The sequence below is a fragment of the Phalacrocorax aristotelis genome, chromosome 16 (genome assembly GCF_949628215.1).
Source record: "Phalacrocorax aristotelis chromosome 16, bGulAri2.1, whole genome shotgun sequence".
NCBI lineage: Eukaryota > Metazoa > Chordata > Aves > Suliformes > Phalacrocoracidae > Phalacrocorax > Phalacrocorax aristotelis.
Genome location: NC_134291.1, coordinates 8,769,635 through 8,788,080, shown reverse-complemented (window position 1 = coordinate 8,788,080; position 18,446 = coordinate 8,769,635). Strand labels below are relative to the sequence as shown.

The following is an 18,446-nucleotide window of genomic DNA, read 5'->3' as shown; positions in this document are numbered from 1 at the left end:
TAGGACATCAATTTCTAAGAGCAGACATGTGGCCTTGAAAAGCATCCTCATGGCAACATGGATTATGCCATTAAAACAAATTAATAAAATATCAAAGTTTAGGGCCAAGCAAATGTTAAAGGATTGATTCATAGTCTTAATCCTTTCCTTCTGAATAGAAAAATTCAGACAGCGTTCCTTCAAAAATAAGACGAAAACGTACCTAGTGAAGTCGAGACTAAATCTGGAATTATAAGCAACTAAAACCTTTAAGCTTTAACTCTGGGAAAGCCACATACGCATTTAGGCCACTGCCCACCAAGTTCCACACAGGCGGATTTCAAACTGACAGAAAACCTGAACAAACCACAGAACTCACTTATGCAACAGTCAGAGAAACAAAGCAGTTGGAGAGAAGCCACACGAACCCAACCCCAGCTACGTCTGCTCAGATTTCTGAAGAGAGCTCATTCACATGGTCCACACTCCGCTGTTTAGCACAGCTGTTTCTAAAGCCACTCCCCATTCTAGTAACGTTTTCCCCATCCTATTTCACAAAAGACTTAAGCATATTTCCAACAGATGCGTTTTGTACTCCAGTAATTTAGTGATATTTCCTGATGACTGGTTAACACAAAAGCTGTAGCTGGTTGATCCAAAGATTGCATCTGTTACCCTGCATCCCACCATCAGGTCAGAATGAATTTCGAACTGCAGAAAGAGATACCACAGAAGAATAAATTACTCTATTTATCCCTGGGTTGAGGCTTGAAAACAATTTGCACATGCAACAAGAGCTAGAATTAAGGGGTTCTATTTTTTTCAAAATAGGCTGTAACGGGGGGGGGGAGGGGTTTACCACCGAAAAAACCCACTTTTTTTTAATCGATAGCACAACAGAAAATACCTCTTGATCATTTTCTCAGGCAAGACCCTTCTCTTTCCCATTACCTCTTTGACTTCTATCATCCTCTTAATTTAATTAACTGTGTACAGCAAAATAACCTGAATGGAAGGACAGAGTCACCCTAAAACTCAAGAGTAACTACAGACAGAAATTGGTTCAAGGAGCAAGTACCACAACACACATAGCCAGAGCCATTGCCTGAGCTTTCCTCATACAACAGCACAACAGGGAAGTCACATATGTAAGTGATGAGGACTTTCCTGCTGAGAACAAGTTTTAAGTATATCATATTTGGCTCCATTGATAACTATATTCTAAAATATGAAGGGGGGAAATGAAAACAAAGAATCATCTCTGTATCGTTAAGCCTGGCAGAACTCTATTTGCTGAGAAATACCGAGTGCTGTAGGCTTTTCCTAACAGGATCACCACTGGTAGAATGGTAAAAACATCCAAGTTATTTCACAGTGTATTTATGCATTATAAATGCCCAGGGGATGAGGCCATTCTCTGAGTTACCTAGGAAGTAAGGCCTGCATCTTCTCACTACTGCTTCTTAATTACTGTTATGAGATATGTGCATATAATGAGAAATTTTTTGCATGGTCTGTAAGTTGGCCACTCTGTCCTGATGAGGTATATATTATATCCAATGACTGCTTCAGGTGGCGTTTACAGCTCTGTCCCTGCGTACAGCCATGATGAGCATAATTTAAATTAATTCAACTATTTATATGACAGAATATTTTAATGTAAAATTTTAAGAGATATTATCATGCTATTAAATTGACGTTTCAGTACCGAGCCCAAGCAAATAATTTTCACTTCAAGAAGAATTCATATGGAACGTGATAGGATAACATGTGCACATGTCAGCACACCCAGTGCCCCTCTAGTTTACTAAACCTTCTGTATCAAGGGCATCTCACTTTACTAAATATTAATGCAGAATATTCTGCATAATATGAGGCTTCAGTTATTCAGAGGATCTCTGCACTGCAAATAAAAATAAGTATTAAAGCCTATACTACTAACTACAGATTAAGCCCAGATCCCAAGAGTTGTTCCATATAGAATGACGTAACAGATAGACGTTCGTCAATTGCAATACTGATCCATTCATGCAAAGCAGATTGCAAGATCCAGGCTTTAAAATATGAAGAACATTTATTAGCTCAACATGAATACAATCCTACACTCCTACAATGAGTACCCCTGGCTGCAGAACTGGTGTGAACCGTGTTTTGGTAGTTCTGGAAAAACACCAGTTACGCTGCCTGCCGGCCAGCCTACTCTCCATTCTCTATACTTCACATTCGATGGTTCTAAAGTTAACCCTACTGACTTTGTCACCGATTTGCTTTTCATTTTGCTGTGTTAAATGTCAAATGATCCATATGTCTGACAGTGCCCTTTTAATTATTACAACAAAAGCTTAAAGATGATACCACACCCATCCCCCTGCCTCTTCAAAGGAAGGCTCGATAAAACATAGGCAATGGTAAAATTCAAAGGTCAATATTTGCATAAGTTTAATAAAAGCCAAGAAAGAGCAAGATTTATTAAAAATTTAATTCTACACTAAGTTCTACAGTTAGTACTCTTTCTAATGATTTAAATTACAAAATAAGCTCCATGTATAGTGTTTAGGGCTTCATTAAACCTTACAGAGCATATTTATCAATGCTTTTTGCAGAAAGCTTGTTATAGAAACCCGCATAAACCCAATTAGACCTCCAAATACATTTATGATATATGATGAAGTCTTTTATTCCCTTCATCAATCTTCAGCAACACATTTACTTAAATAATCAATACTCCAAAATTATTATGTGTCCATAAACTCATGGCCTTGCATCAACAAATTTGTTCACTCAATATCTTCTAACATGAAGTCTCAGTCACGTTAACCTAACCACCCACATTTTATTGTTTTGTTATCAGGATTCAAAAGCACTTAGGATGACAGTAGCAGTAAAAAGCCTTGGGACTTTATATTCCCATTATGGTGTCTGGGTTGTTTAAAATCTGGAGCCGTAGTTGCAGCATACAATTATAAATGCGCACAAGAAGTATAACACAGACCCAGAGGGAAGTTTAAGACACAGGCAGGAAACGAATCTGAAATCAAAGACCTTCAACAGACCCAGGAAAAGGATGCAAGGGTGGCAAAGGTTTGTCCTCCCTCTTCCAGATATAGAGATGGGTCCATTATCAAATATTTTACAGTGTTCTCATTACATTTTCTATTCCATTTATAAAAAAAGGAACCTGGACTAGGACAAGGCACATCAAGCAAAAGTCAAAGGCAAGCCTATCTGCTCCCTTATATCTGTCCCAGATACTAAAGCCATCCTAGGCTTCCAGGGATATCATGTTTGATGGACTTTCAGGAGTAACCTGAAGCTAATGGACTTGGTCTTCAGGATACTTGTTGTCAAGTATCCAAACCCACAGAAACCATGTAAAACGTTTGCTGCCACAAAATGATGATGTAGCATATACAAGTTATTAATAAAATACAAGCCTTAAATATTTGTAATATAATGTACTTATATTTGAAAATGAAAGTGACGCCTGCCCCTGTACCATGTATAATAATACACAACATAATTCTGGGTTTGTAAAGTGTTCAAAGAAACCCAAGCTCAAGCTTAATTAAATGAACAGAACTTTATACAAACATGACAACTAAGCTGTTCATCATTATACAGCACCAGGAAGCTGACAAAAGACTTCAGTTTCGCAGAAATCTTAGAAGCTTTGCTGAGTTCTACGCATATGTCAAACAAGGGCAGGCATCAGTTTTACAGCCTACAAGATTTATCAGGACACACGGATATCTAAGGCAGAACAAAACACTTAAAAGTACTACTTAGTGAAACAACTGGCAATAGCACACAGAACACCAGAGCGTAAAATCATCTGATGCACTAGCATGCTGTGCAGTCGGCATAATGACTGTATGATCTCTTAGGAAATAATACCACTTCTAAGAAAAATGTATAAAACATATCCACCACTTGTACTTTAAAACCCTCTTCAGCAGCTATGCTCCTTTTTAGAGGTAAATCAGGGATATTACTGCATAGGCAATTAAGAAACTAACACTAAAGAACACATACTATTTGTACCAACATATAGGTCAGATTTAGACAAGCAAATAGCAACACAAAGAAATAAAATTACCATGAAAAACACCACCTTTTTGCCCACTGATATGCTGGGATAAGAATGGAATTTCAGTCAGTTTTCATATTAAACAAAATGCACTTTTATTCCCCAGGGTCTTCAGGCAGTTGGCAACAGTTGTGTTCATTTGTCACGGACAAACAATGCAATGGAGACACCACAAGGAATAGTTTAACTACTATGTGCAGCTAGATTTACTGAGCCTTTACTGCATTTCAAAGGCTCACACAGTAAGATCAAAAGGAATTCTGAGCAATATCTGGGCATCCAAATATTTGAAAAGGAATATAAACAAAATTATTTTTTTCTCCCTTCTTTCGGTGATCTTGCAAGGTTGGTCTCAACGGGCCTAGACACATACAGAAGAACTGAAAAATCCATGCACAGGAGTGTACCTACTGCGCTCTACTGTGTTCACATCCGCTTGTATTAACAGAGAAGTTCCATTTTATAAAAATATATCCAACAGATGTAAATTTGTAAAAACTGATGACAAGAAGGAAGATATAAAACTGACATACTTGGAATGCTCTCAAATTTAATTCATTTGAAGTAAAAGTTGGCAAACAAGGTAAAAGCAATCCAAAATCTGACTAATTTTAGGGCACGTCAGAAATTCAACCAACTAACCTGCCACGATGGAAAAACTTGGAAAATATATCTATCTCTCTTTATAGTGAATTCTGTTGCATTAGTCTATTTCTATATTTATTGTAACATGATTATTTTTTAACAATTCCTCTGAGTCAAACAAATTCAGGGAATTGTTAGGTTGAAATGCATTTATTTTATAAAATTCTGGAATAGGAGAAAATTGCGATGCCCAGAACCTGTCATCAACAGGCAGCATGTCACCATCTTCAGACACACAAAAATTCGCTGTGGATCAAAGCCTGTGTGCAAAAAATTAAAAACTAGTTCAGGTAACAGGTACCAGAGAACAGGCACTAGTTAACACTTCTTTTCCCAGAGAATCAGGCGATGCCATGGAAATGCAGGCAGTGGGGTACAGAAGCAGGACAGCGACACTGCAGAGATGTACTCTAGCAAGCAACAGCAATTGAGGAGGATCGTTTTGCACTTTACAAAAGTTACTTTGAGCTTATCTGCAGGGAAAAGCGATAAGAATGCAGGTTACGGTTACTAACAATAACGTCCTAGGAAACAAAGACACTTAAAAATCAAGCCACCAACACACTAACATACACAATAGCTTTCCATAAGATAAGGCCTCTTTCTGCACTCTTTGCCAGAACAGAAAGATTCACCTTTTTGGATATTAATGGCCAATATCCTGAGGACAAGAATACCTTGGAGTGGATTCTGGTTGATGTCTTGGTGAGTGAAAAACAAAATAAAAACCCAACACAGACTAGAAGCTGAAAGAAGAAGAGAAACTATTCTCCCAACTCATTCCTGTACATGAATAATGTTTTGTTTACTGAGAAGCTAGAATAACACATTTAGCACACATTCCAGAGAAGTTAAAAATGCTATTAATTTTAAAGTTAAATGAAGAGTGAAATAATCTGTGCTTTGGAAAGTGAGTTATACTGGGAATAAAGTTCAACACTCTTCAAAATGAGAATGTCCCTCTTCAGTTTGTACCTTGTACTTTTCCCGTATTTCATAGTAATGTAAGGATAGTATCTGATCCACTTTTGAGACACTCATCCTTTTTTAACATACACTAAGTAGACACACTGATGTACATTATTAGTGGGGTTCTGTCTGCTTGGATTTCAAAACCAGTTTCTCAACATCTGATTCTTGTAGATTTAAAATTTGAAAATGGTTAATTAAATTGGTAGCAATGTTCATTACACTCTTCTTAAGGATCTTTTGGAGCAGAAAAAATATCTAGTTTTCAGAAACATAACCTTCATAAAGTTTTGCTCCAGAATTAAAATTGCAGATCCCCAAAGCAATTATAAGCTTCATTTATCTATATGCAAATGTTTGCAATGTATACAATATTAATAGCTTTATACAATTCTTTTGATTGAAGCCAAAGAAAAAAAAGGGCAATGGCTGCAACTAATTAAAAATTACAATTTTGTTTTCTGAATACGGGCTATTTTCTTAGCAAAAAGAAAAAAGAAAACAACTTGATAATTATTACACATGGGAAATAAAGACTTGAATGTGCCATACAAGCAATTTGTGTTGATCATTGTCCATTCACAGACACTTCTGATGGTGTCGAAACTTATAGATGTGATTGTAAATGAAGAGCAAAGTTTTTATAAATCTTGACTGGCCATCACATAAAGACAAATATTAATTAGAAATTTGCAGCTTCATTTTAAAAAACTAGAAAAGTAGCAAATTAAGAGAGTAACAATGACCATATTTTTGGTGTTTCTGGACAAGCTTGCATTTTTAGTTCAAAAAGTTGTTTCTGTATCAGTCTAAATAAATTATTAAACAAACAGACGTTTTGTGAACAATAGGGCACAGGCAAAAATAGTAATTCCAGTGAGCTTCTACATTTATAGGGACATATTCCAGACTTCTAATAAAGCTCATTTGATGAAAAGATTTTAATTAATAAAGACAGTAAAGTGATTTCAAAATCTACATGAATCCACTAGAAGATATTCGGGAAAAAGGGCCGAAGTGGCTGCGGTACCTTACACTCTGAGCTATATAATTGCAGAAAGGAACCAAGAAACTTCATGTAAATCAAACAATAATTAAGAGATCAGAGTAAATGACAATGAAATCCACAGAAAGATGCCTACACACGTGCTCTGTTGCCTGACTTACAAAGTAACTGTTATGAATCATATTTGTGGAAGGCAGTGTTCATAAATAGCTGCAACTGAAAAATTAAGAGCTGATAACCAACTCCTAAGCACTCCCAGCCTCTACAAATCTTCAACAAGCATTGCTGAGATCAGTTAGAATTATAATGTTCAGCATCCAAAAGAATTTTAAAACACTTAAAGGGTAGTTCCTATTATTAATTATACACAAGAGAGTCCTTCACTTTAGACTTTCATGCTTTCTACTGCAGAAGTAAAAGCTGAGGAACTGAGCCTGAAGTATTAAATATTTTTTTGTACCTTATTACTTTTACCTTTCATCCTAAAGAGAAACAACCCACAAAACCAAACGTGAAAGAAATAGTTATGAATGCATCCCAACAGGGAAATCTTAATCTTTCTGCAACTTTCCAACATTTCATTAAATTCCGCTCACAGCATAAGTCAGTTACATCCGCAAAAATCTTGTATAAAATTAACACCATATGTGGCTGTGTATCAGCAGCTGATGTGCAGTATTACACCAAAGCAGAGGAGAAAATAAAGAATATGCCAAACTTTATCTTGCGCAGGACTCAAATTGGTTTATCTGTCAACTCGGAATGAGCTATCACTCCCACATCTTTAATTAGAAGCTGAAGAGTTTCACAGAATTACATCCAGGGCACTGGAACAGTCAGTTTCTTTTAACTGGAACACCATGCTGGGATATCTAACCAATTCAAGTAAACAAAACTTAACATGTTAGAAGAGTGGGAAGGGTGACAATGGGTTTGCCCTTGAAATGTAAGACAAGGAAAAAAAAACTTTTGCTGCAAGATAAGATTTAATTATGTTCCAGTTTTGATGAGCACAAAAGGAAATTTTCTAGAAGAACAGAAGTACAATGGCATATTTCTGTTTCATTTCTATTTCTCTGACATATTCTGTTGAGTGAATTGGGCTTCTATTTGATATATAGATTTTTTTTGTTATGTACATCATTGTAGTAACAGAGAATCTGCACCAAAATGAATACACGTGTCTTCCCTCTTCTGACAAAGATGTCCTGTTGTCCTTTCCATAGAGTAATGATGCTCAGAGACAACACATCCCCATCCCCACACAGAAAACAAGCGCTGAAAGCATAAGCAATATGTCCACATTATCAAGTAATTCCCCACTAGGAACGGATTTGTAGCACAAAACAGTGCTAAGAACTAGACACCCATACAATCCACATTTCAGGGGTTTTATGTTGCATTAGCTGCAGTGTGATCCATGAACCAACACCCCTTAGCACCTGGAGGACATTAAATGTGCTGCGGTAACGTAACTCTCTGTTCAGTATCACCCGAAGGAAATCCACTTTGCATGCTACAAGATCACCCAGCAATGCAAACCAAAGCACTGTGAAAGCAGGGACGACTGGGACATACATTTCCAAAGGGCTTTCCTGATCTGACCCAACACTAATGTATTTGCACTCATTAAAACTCAGGAGTTGCACTGGCACGGCAACGCTGTTCTCAGTAAAAACTTGGAACATGGGTAATTTTTCAAAGAACTCTCATAGTTCAGCTGCAGCGACAGGAACAGAATCTAAACTTACACTGGCATCAGGCAATTAACAGGACTGTATTTCCTCATGATATGGGACATATGTTGCAAAGGGAAGGAAAGGGACAGCCGAAGGAGGTGAAGAATACATAAATAAATAAATAGAGGGCAATAAGGCAAATGCACAACAAGCCTTTTATCTGCATGCTTATAATCTGTATGTCAGATTATCTGCAGATCATTAAAATCGCTGTCCTCTGAGGAGGAGTCCAGAGATACACAGTCCACAGATTAGGCTGAGGGCAAAAGGCCAATGGAAAGGACAAAGCTGGCTAGAGGAATCACAGAAACTGTCTGCACAGACAATTTCTGCTCCCAGGTGGGTTTGGGTTTTGTTTGGAGTTGGTATTTCGGGTTTTTTTTTTTTGTTTGGGTTTTGTTTTTGGCAGGATGTGTATGCGTTTAGTTTTTGCTCGGGGGTTTCCATTTTTGAACAGCTACCTCCAAGTTACATGCATGAAAATCATTAACAAGTCAGCTGTTTTAAGAATATCCATACTAAGTTTCCATTTCAGAAGATTTCATGCTCACTGTTGTTACATAGAAAGCATCAGTCACAGACTTAGTGAATTCCATGGAATTCACTTCTCGGTGTCCAGCTTACAGAAATGTCGGTTAATGTAAACTGTAGCACATGATTAATAAGTAATATAATGACTGCAAAGAAAAACACACATTGTTCAAACTGTGGCCTGTAATATCCGATCTTACCACAAAAATGTTAATGATACAAGAGAAGCAGTTCTGGCATAGAGAGGGGAACTTACTTTGTATCTTATCCACCCTTTGGCAATAACATTTCCAAGTAAGGAAGACAGAAAATATTTTATGAGAAGCAACACAGCAATGTAATAAATTTCCTTTATTAGTTTGAGGTTGGTTTTTTTTTTCTAGTTACAAAGGAAAATGAAGTAGTGAAATGAACAAGAAACTGTTGGTAGGGGAAGCACAGCTATCAGGATGGAAAACCAAGAATTAAGCCTTGATCCACACAAAAGAAAGAATTAATTGTGCTGCTTCCTCTGTACACCTGTGGTAACAGAACTGAGGAGTAATAAAAACTGCACATCAGCCAGGTCACAGGTGTTCAGAGGTTTCACCGGTTCATATCTTCAGATCACAGATACAGCATTAAAAATTACTTTCTCGACCGCCTCTCTACAAAGACCTTTAAGACAACCTTTTTAATGAAAATGCATGATTTAAAAGAAGGAGGCTTCAGTGGGTTTTCATTGTAGAAGAGAGGTCAAGAACTAGCAGACAAAAGATAAACAATGCAGAGGAAATGAAGTGCTGGTTTGATGTGCCAATGTTATGATATTTACAAGAACAGTAAAAAGAACAGAATCCAACCATTCCATTTTTAGTGAAGGAGTTACTATAGGTGTCTGACTAACCCTGAACCAGCTGCATTAGGAATTGTACCTGGGATGACACAAGCTATTCCAAAAAGCTTACCACATCAACTTAAGGTAAAATTCAACACTGAGAAAAAAATAGCCTAACACTGAGAAAAAAATAGCCTGAAAATAAATTGACAGAAGATAGGAAGAAAAAGTGGAAAGAGCAACAGTTGCACAGATTAGCTAAACATAATCATCTGCTTTAATTCATTTTTCTAGTTTTTATTTATGTATAAATTAGAAAACGGCCATGAAACTCTTCCTTAGCTAGTTATTATCCTTAAGCCAAATGTATTTCAAAGCTGAACTATAGCAGAATATTGTACTTCAGTAGACCCTGCATAAACCACATAAAAGAGGGAAAACTTGCAGTTAATAACTATAATTTTTGACCATTCGGGAGAGAATTAACAGGCCCTTAATCAGGAACATGAGTTGATCACATTTATATTGCTGTAACTAAAAATATTTTAAGTTCGAGGAACTTGCTGAGCCTTCAGTGCTGAACCTAAAACAACTCTAAACATACATAAATACACATTCTTCAACATACAGAGTTCACATCTTACTGAATCACTACTTGTGCTGTGTTCACCACAAAAACTTTTACAAATCAAACAGAAAGAAACAAATGTAGGTTATACTGAAAGTATAAGAGCATCAAAAGAATGAAGCCAAAATTTAACTTTAAAGCTTGCTCAATTTAAAGTCTGCTTTCTTAAAAGAGGAACTTTCAGACTGTGGCAGATTGAAAAATGTTTAAATTATTCCATTTTTTCACATGCCTCTTGCAGCATTTCCAGGTGCATGTCAGAGAAAAGCTTTCAGCATTACAGACAGCTTGCTGTCTTGCTTGACAATGTAAGAAAACAAAACAAAGCCATAACTCCTTGAAATAATCCTACCATCATGTTTTACTACCACAAAGACAATCAACAGAAAACAGCAAAAACAAAACAGCAGAATAAGAACTCATGTTTCAAAAGCACAATATTCTAGAATAGTTCATATTTGTATAAGTCAACCATAAAACACAAACAGCAAAATGCTTCCTAATAACAGGAGGCAGTGAAAATATATTCCTTAGGAGAAAGTTAATCAAGTTGAACTCTTTCAAGTTGAGACATTCCCAAAGACTGGCCCAGGCTTTTTCCACTGCTACTTCTTGACCCCAACCCCTCTCTCTGGAAAATTTATTGCCGATAATGCAACAGAATTCTGCTCCATGAAATAGCATATCACAACTCATAGATGTAAACCTAAGCAGACGTCCTGAATACAGTAGCTAGCCACAGCAGAATACATGCAGTAAGACAAACTACTGAGGACATGGACTGTCTCTTGCTAAGCATTTGCGTGGCAATAGTGCAAATTGCACCCTGAACCTCTGCCGCATTAAAAGCCATACCAAAACTGAATTTATTGTCTTTTGCAAAATCATAGGGATCCCATAAAAATAAGGAGAAAAAATAATTTTGCAAAGCTCTTTAATGAAATAAATGATAATATTTCTCTTCAATTCCAAAGAACTCATTTAAATGTCTTTACATAATGCTGAAGCTGAACACTACAGCAGAAACATAGGCACTGCAATGAAAAACCAATGATTATCACACACAGTCGAAAACACGTTCCACGGCTCAAAGCAAGTCCAATGAAAACGGGTATTAATGGTCAAAAAAAAAATCATTACAGTATAGCATTAAGTTTTAATTTAAATAAGATTTAGATTTAAACATAAAATAGAACTCCTCCTTTTTGAGGGCACCTCTTCAAAATAAAACTAGAACTGCATTTTGTGTGACATTTTAAAGGAAGTTTTAAAAATGTATAAAAACATACTGTGTTAGCTGCAATGTTTAATGCTGCATAAACACTAAGTTAGGACTTCTGTTTAATTAGAGAATTACTAGTGCAAATATTCATAGAAAAACTGCAGTTTCTTAGAGTAGAAGCATCATTTGAGTTTGATGCATTACTATTATGGACCTATCCTCTTCCCCTTGGTAATAAAGGCCAGAGGAATTTAAAACAACTTTGGAAATAATAAAACCATCCAACTCTGAAACCTGCCTGACATCAAGTTTCTGTCTAGCAGGAGATTTTATAACACTCTTGAAAACAGTGCTACAAAAGTTTCTTATAATGGAAACTCTGACGGACCAAGAACTATAGTTACACTAGGAGCTGTCACTGTAATAGTCTTTCCTTCATGTCATACTGAAATTTCCATTTTATTCTTCATTTGTAGTTCTTTTCTGTAAAGGCAGTTGCTTAATTAAAGAAACTATGGGATTTTTTTGCAACCTACCTTCTAGTTTCACACTTCCTTTTTTTAACTCTTCATGTTCTAACTAATTCTTCTATCCAGCTTTAGCTGGTGACTTTTTAGGTGGAAGCTTCAGAAACTTGAACTGAAAAATTTTGATTCAGCTGCTTAACTTCATCACGGAAGTTTTATTTTAAGACTATTACCCCAAAAGTACGAACTCTTTGATTTTGATTGCAATAAAATTTAATGAATGAGAGTAAAAAAATTCCACTATTTAAACTTACCACTGTACCAAATAACTTGCTACAGACTACCTAAAATTTGACTATTTCTTAGATATTTTGACTGTATAAGAATACAGACAAGAACACTGAATACAACAGTCTCCAAAGAAAAACTGCAGGATCTTGCTCTGATACATACAAAAGTCAGGTTTGAACATATTTAGATTCCTGAAAAGTGTCACTTCTGAAGCATTTAAAAATAGATCAAGCTGCTCTACTGCTTTTACTCTTGGTTGTGTTCATGCATGGCATTTGGAGGGAAGATGAGATAACTCAAACTTTTAGCTGGCTTTATAAAGATTGGTCCTCACCAGACAAAACCATTCCTAGCTAGAGTTACAGTGGTAGAAGGAATTCTGGCCACAGAATACAAAATACTGGAAATGAACTGCTACACCAAATGGGATCTGTGGCTCAGATCAGTGGATCATGGCCAGTTTGGGCCACTAGCTGCCCGACTGGAAGATGGGAGAAAGTCAATGCTGTACAAACTGCAAAGCTTAAGGTAGGTTACTATAATTTAAATGCAGCCCCAATTATTTTCTGTATACCAGTGGAAATCTCTGATGAACATCTAAAAAATTCCTTAACTAGGAAATCCCTGAGCGATCCTGTATGCGATTCAGGAAATGCCATTCCACTACCAACTGAGGACTACAGATTGATCTACAGCACCGCTCTGGATGCCAGGAGCGGCAAAAAAACTGGAAGATATCTACAGAATTTAATATTAACATCTTGGGGCATAGAGGAATTTGTATACAAGATTCATAGTAGAGCCATAGTCGCATGCTTACCCTGAAAAGGCATGCAATGCTTTCCCTCTATGTGTGTCTCTGCAAGTTTCTACTTGCAGAAAGAAATACATTTATTGCAACATCATTAAAAGGCATCATTCTTTTACATTGTTTCTCAGAGGTTTAGTTTCAAGAAGTATCAACTAACATCAACTTTCACAAAAATACCACAGAACCCATAATTTCACCAACTGCTAAGTAAAAGCAACATTCAGGATAGTCAAATATGCTCTAAAGCATTAGCAAACAACCATTTAAAAATATAATGAAAGAAACAACCAAAAGGCTAGCTAATGAGTACGCAGTGCACATCTGCAGGTGAAATGGTAGGGAAGAAGGTGGGGGAAGAGGAAAGGGACAACAAAAAGGCTCATCCTAATTAGGTAAACATATGACATAAAAAATAGCAATAGTTGGGTGTGGTTATTTTATGATTAATTGTTAAATAATGATAAGAAATTAGGAAAAATACTGAATATGTGAGAATATGACATATCATGCTCTGGCTTTCATGTATATAGTTATCTCCTACTACAGCAGCTTTCAATTTCTCAAGGTTAGTAGAATTTATTAAATCGGTAATTTTGTAGGGGTGGATTTTTTTGTAATTGAGTATTACATAAGACAGAAAAATGCTCCCTATCCTAAAATGTAGTTCAAACCAAAGGTCCTGCTAAAAATACAGTATATGAAAATTAAAAACAGGGAGTTTGTGTTATGAAAAGAAGCCATATGACTAGAAGTGAATCCATTTTTTTCAAAACGCCCACACAGACAAGAGCTGCTGATGTGAAAAATGGTCTCTGCAAAAGCTAAATTGCACAGATTATTTTCATGAGAAGTTAGAAGCTGCATTTCATGTAGATTATATGACATTTACCATGATGAGATTTTAAAAAAATTTTTTGTTTTATTACAGTATGAACAATTACTTGATTGTTCCATGTATAGGATATGGATACCAATAGTTATTTAATGGAATAATTGTCCTCCTTTAGAATTTACATAGGCTGAGATGCTTGCTTAGTTTTTCCAGGCTTGTTTCCTTCTTGCTGCAGGCAAGGTTTGGCTGCCTTCAAAGTAAGAGGCAACAATGCATGCTAGCCAGCAAAGCATTTGTGGCTTACCTTGGCACTGAAATCCTTGTTTCCCAAATCCCCTGTATAAAAAAGAAAAAGGAAAAAAAACTGTCTTAGCATGTTTCATTATAATTTCTTCTCAATGACCTATAACAACATAAAAATAGCTTCATATTAAATTACTTCAGGTTTTGCTAAGACAGCAACAGATTTTAAAATATACAACACAGAATGGCCCACCCATTTCAAAGCAGAGAACAATAGCTGTCACCTGCTATGTAATTCCAGCTTCTGGCAACAACTTTTTTTATTATTATTATTTTACAAGCTATTTTGGATCTACAATTATCATCACCTGTGATTATTGCATAATATTTCAACTCCTTTAATGTCACACGTATACTTAACAGCAATGTAAAATATCCCAAGTTCTAGGAAAGGCGTATAAAACAAATCAGACTTCGTTTTTCATCCAAATTGAGGTATGCGCCTCAGCTAGATACCAGTTTGTTGTATGGAAAGGGGGCAGGTTAAAGGCTTTGCTTGTTCCAATATAAATGAAAAGACAGGCCCATTGGTTTCATACTGATTGTTCTCCCAGCTCCCTTGCTTCACTTCCATAACAGAATACAAATCTGCGTGTAACACTTTACCAGTGAGTGCAGTGACACACAAGTGTTGCGCATGGCACCCAGAGTCCCAACATACATTACAGCTCTGTCAAACTGCTCTGTTGTTGGGTTTGTTTATTTGTTTATCTTTAAACATTAAACACTCTTCCACAAAAATAAGTGTTTTGAGTACCCTCCCCACAAGTATTTCTCTGCATTTTCCCTCTTTGCAGAATGTTTTTCATTTGGAGAGCTGGAGCTGCTTAAGCTAAAAGACAAATGAACCAAAGCCATGAGCTGTGGAAGCCAGCCAGTAGGCTGCATGCAATTAACATCAAGTTTAATTATGAAGATTGTGGAAATGTTTTTAAAGAAATTATACCAACAACTTTCCCCACTTTTTGGGTTGGTTTTTTTTTTTGGAGACAGGACAAAACCTTTAGTACACTGTTACTTCAGGTGGAAACTGAAATTACACAGCTTCAAGCATTTCTGTAAAACCCTACACACCAGTCTCTACTTGTTATTAAGTAGGCCTAAACTGAGAAAAACAGAAGTAATATAAAATCTTTTATTTACTTGACTGGATATGTGACTATAGTATATCGCCATTCTGCTGCTGGTATCTCTTGCCTTCACAAAAGTAAAAAGCATGTATTGGAAGTGTGCAAATGCAATTGCAGGAAAGCTGACAGCAGGACAAAGAACATGGAACAGACTTTAGATAATTTTTCATCCTTTTAAACAGACTTATTTGTAAAGAACATTCCTGTATTATCTAAAAGCATAGCCAATCCTCATGTTTGAACGGAATTCACACACTAACCAGCTGCAGTCCGCTCCACCCTCCATCACTTACAGTGTATTTTAAGTAAAAGGTCTGGAAAAAAAATATCAACACCTGAGAAACAAAGCAGATAAGTGAAAGTTGCTTAAGAAGATAAGGAGGCACTAAACTATTTCAGTAAATATTACCTAGCCAAAGGCAATCTAAGAAAATAAATCTATTTGCATAGTTCATTGAGAGGCAGTATTTACTATTCTTTATACCTTAAAGCATATGTTAATTGCCACATGTCAAGTTGGACATAGATGAAGCATTTTTTACAGGATATGATGCTCATTCAAGAGTTGCCCATCTTCACATGAGGAAATGAAAAGTTTTCAGGTTGTCACATGCTCGGTTGATGAATGTTAAGAGCTTCCTCAGATTCACTAGCAAGACAAAAGAGCACAGCTGCTCTTGCCGCCTGTCAACTCCAGGACACCTTTTCACTTTTCACATCCATCCTGTCACCAGGTGCCTCTTCTCATAACAGTATTCTGCTTTGGTTTTCAGTTGTGCTAGTTATCTGCACAAACACAGCCTGACAATAACCCGGCAGCATTTTTTCACACCTCCCAATTCATTCTGGTTTAGATTAACTTTGAACCAGTTTCTGAAGATGTCTCACTTTTAAAATACCAAACTGCAGGTTTTTTTCAAATAGGTAAGAATAATTTAAAAAAAAAACCAACACAACACTCAGAGTTGATTTGCCTGTTCTTATTTCTTCTGCAGTCTACCCATCTCAGTTTTCCTTCCTTTCCTTCCCTTCCCTACTCTGCAAATATGTCAATCATTTTTGGCGCAATCACAGTCTTTTCTTCAGCATGCAAACGGAGGAAATCTCAAGAAGGCAGGCAAAGGTCTGTGCCCAGACACATAAACATGTACGAAAAGAGCAAGACACCTGCCATAGACACAGAACCAGCTGGGCGCAGACCCCTCTAGATCTTTTACAACTTCGGCTAAAATAAATCACAGCTCTCATTTTCAGCAGCAAAACCTACAGTGAAAACTTCAGCAGCAGCAGAGCAAGGCTGGAGCTGAGCCACGTCTCAGGTAAAGGAAAGGAAGCCCAAGTTGTTTATGTCGCACACTCGCTGAACGTACGGAACATCCACCTAAACGCAAGGGTGACACCCGCCCCACTTGCCTCACCTCGCTGAGTGCACAGGGCATGAGCCAGCAGACTCCGCACGCCCACTCGCAGGCTAGGCTGAGGAGAGCGAAGGGTGCAGGGCACCAGACACCCGAGCGGCTCGGCCTGCAGCCCAGCGCAATCCTGCCCAGAAGAGGGCATGGCAGGAACTGAAAGGTATATTTTTCCCCCTAACAGCCCAGTAATGAGGGTGTTGGTAGGAAGTTTTCCTCCCTTCCCTCTAGCAGGAACCCTTCCCTTAAAAAAAACCCTCCCTTTCCTAAACACGTAATGTAGCAGCAGTGACACTGAGTTCCCAATTTCCCTGCCCTCCATCTGCGGCAGGAGGAAATAAAGCAGGCACTGATCACAAAGTTAAAGGCAGGGCTGCCGAAGTTGTGCCACACAGCAACACCCACAGCCTGAAACAGAACCCCCTCCGCTTGCGCCGCGGCAGCTGTAGCGCTGGCTGAGCTCCGCTGCGCTCCGGGCAGGCGGGCGCGGAGAAGGGGGCTTTGGGGCGGGGGGGGTGGGTGTCAGCCAAGCCACGCCGAATCCGGGGGGGGGGGGGGGGGGGTGTGTGTGTGACACACAAGAGGTGAGGAAATACAGATCTGGGTGGTTTGGGAAGCGATGTCCCCCGCGGGGGCCTTCAGCCCCAGCTGACCTCCACGGCACCGGCCAGCGCTGCCCTCCGGGGGTCCGGGGGCTCCCCTCGCCCCGAGCTCGGGCAGGGCGCCCCGCAGCACCGGCGGCCGAAAACAGCCCCCCCCGGGAGGAGGAGGAAGATGCGACAGAGCCGGGGGCACCAGGCGCCACGGCTCTGCCCCATCGGGGCTCACCTGCCCGACCCTGGGGGGAGAGGCCGGGGGCTGCCGCACCCCGAAACGGCGGCACCGAGGAACAGGCGGGTGCGAGGGGAGGGAGGGCCGGGCCCGGCGGCGGGGGCTGCTCCCGGACGGGGGAATCCCCTACAGCTGAGCGGGCCCGGGCGGAGGCGAGGGGCCGCGGGTGGTGCGAGGGGGGGAAAGGCGCTCCCGGGGTCTCTCACCAGATGAAGTCGGTGCAGTGGCTGCAGAAGGTGGGCTGCTTGAAGAAGCGCGCGATGAATTTGTGCTCCTTCACCTCGTGCACGTTCTTCTGCCTCAGGGCCCCCTTGCGAGCGAAGCGCCGCGCCGCGTCCGGAGCCGCGCCGGGCTCCGAGCCGGGGAACACGTCGGCCATAGCGCCCTCCTCTCCACCCCCCTGCCGGGAGCCGCGCCGCGCCGGGAGTCACCGCCCCGACGTCCGCCCCGTCCGGCGGCCGCCGAGTCTCTGGGAACGGCGGCGCTGGGCGCTGCCTCCCGCTCCCGCGCCTGACGTCGGAGCGGCGCGTCGGGAGCGGGAGGAGGATCCCGGGCCCGGGCCCGCGCCGGCTGCTCCGCCCGCGGGGTGAGCGATCCCCCGACTGCGGGCGGGGCGGGGCGGGGCCGGCGCGGGGCCGCCCCGCCGGGAGGGGGATCGCGCACCGCGGGGGGGGGCGTCAGCACCTGCCGCCTCCCGTCACGGCCCCCGCCTCGCACGGGCACGCACCGGCTCCCCTCGCACACAC

The 18,446-nt window shown here is 39.6% G+C and overlaps 1 protein-coding gene across 3 annotated transcripts in view; it reads right to left on the bottom strand.

Moving 5' to 3' along the window:
* PRKCA (protein kinase C alpha) overlaps nucleotides 1-18,208 on the bottom strand; it is a 163,822-nt gene extending 145,614 nt beyond the window's left edge. For all 3 annotated transcript variants that reach the window (XM_075111539.1, XM_075111538.1, XM_075111540.1), the window contains exons 1-2: nucleotides 17,907-18,208; nucleotides 14,329-14,360 (exon numbers count right to left, since the gene is read on the bottom strand). In XM_075111539.1, coding sequence (XP_074967640.1) covers nucleotides 14,329-14,360; nucleotides 17,907-18,079 — 205 coding nt within the window. In that variant the 5' untranslated portion in view covers nucleotides 18,080-18,208. The remainder of the gene's footprint in view (nucleotides 1-14,328; nucleotides 14,361-17,906) is intronic.
* Between the last annotated feature and the right edge of the window lie 238 nt (nucleotides 18,209-18,446).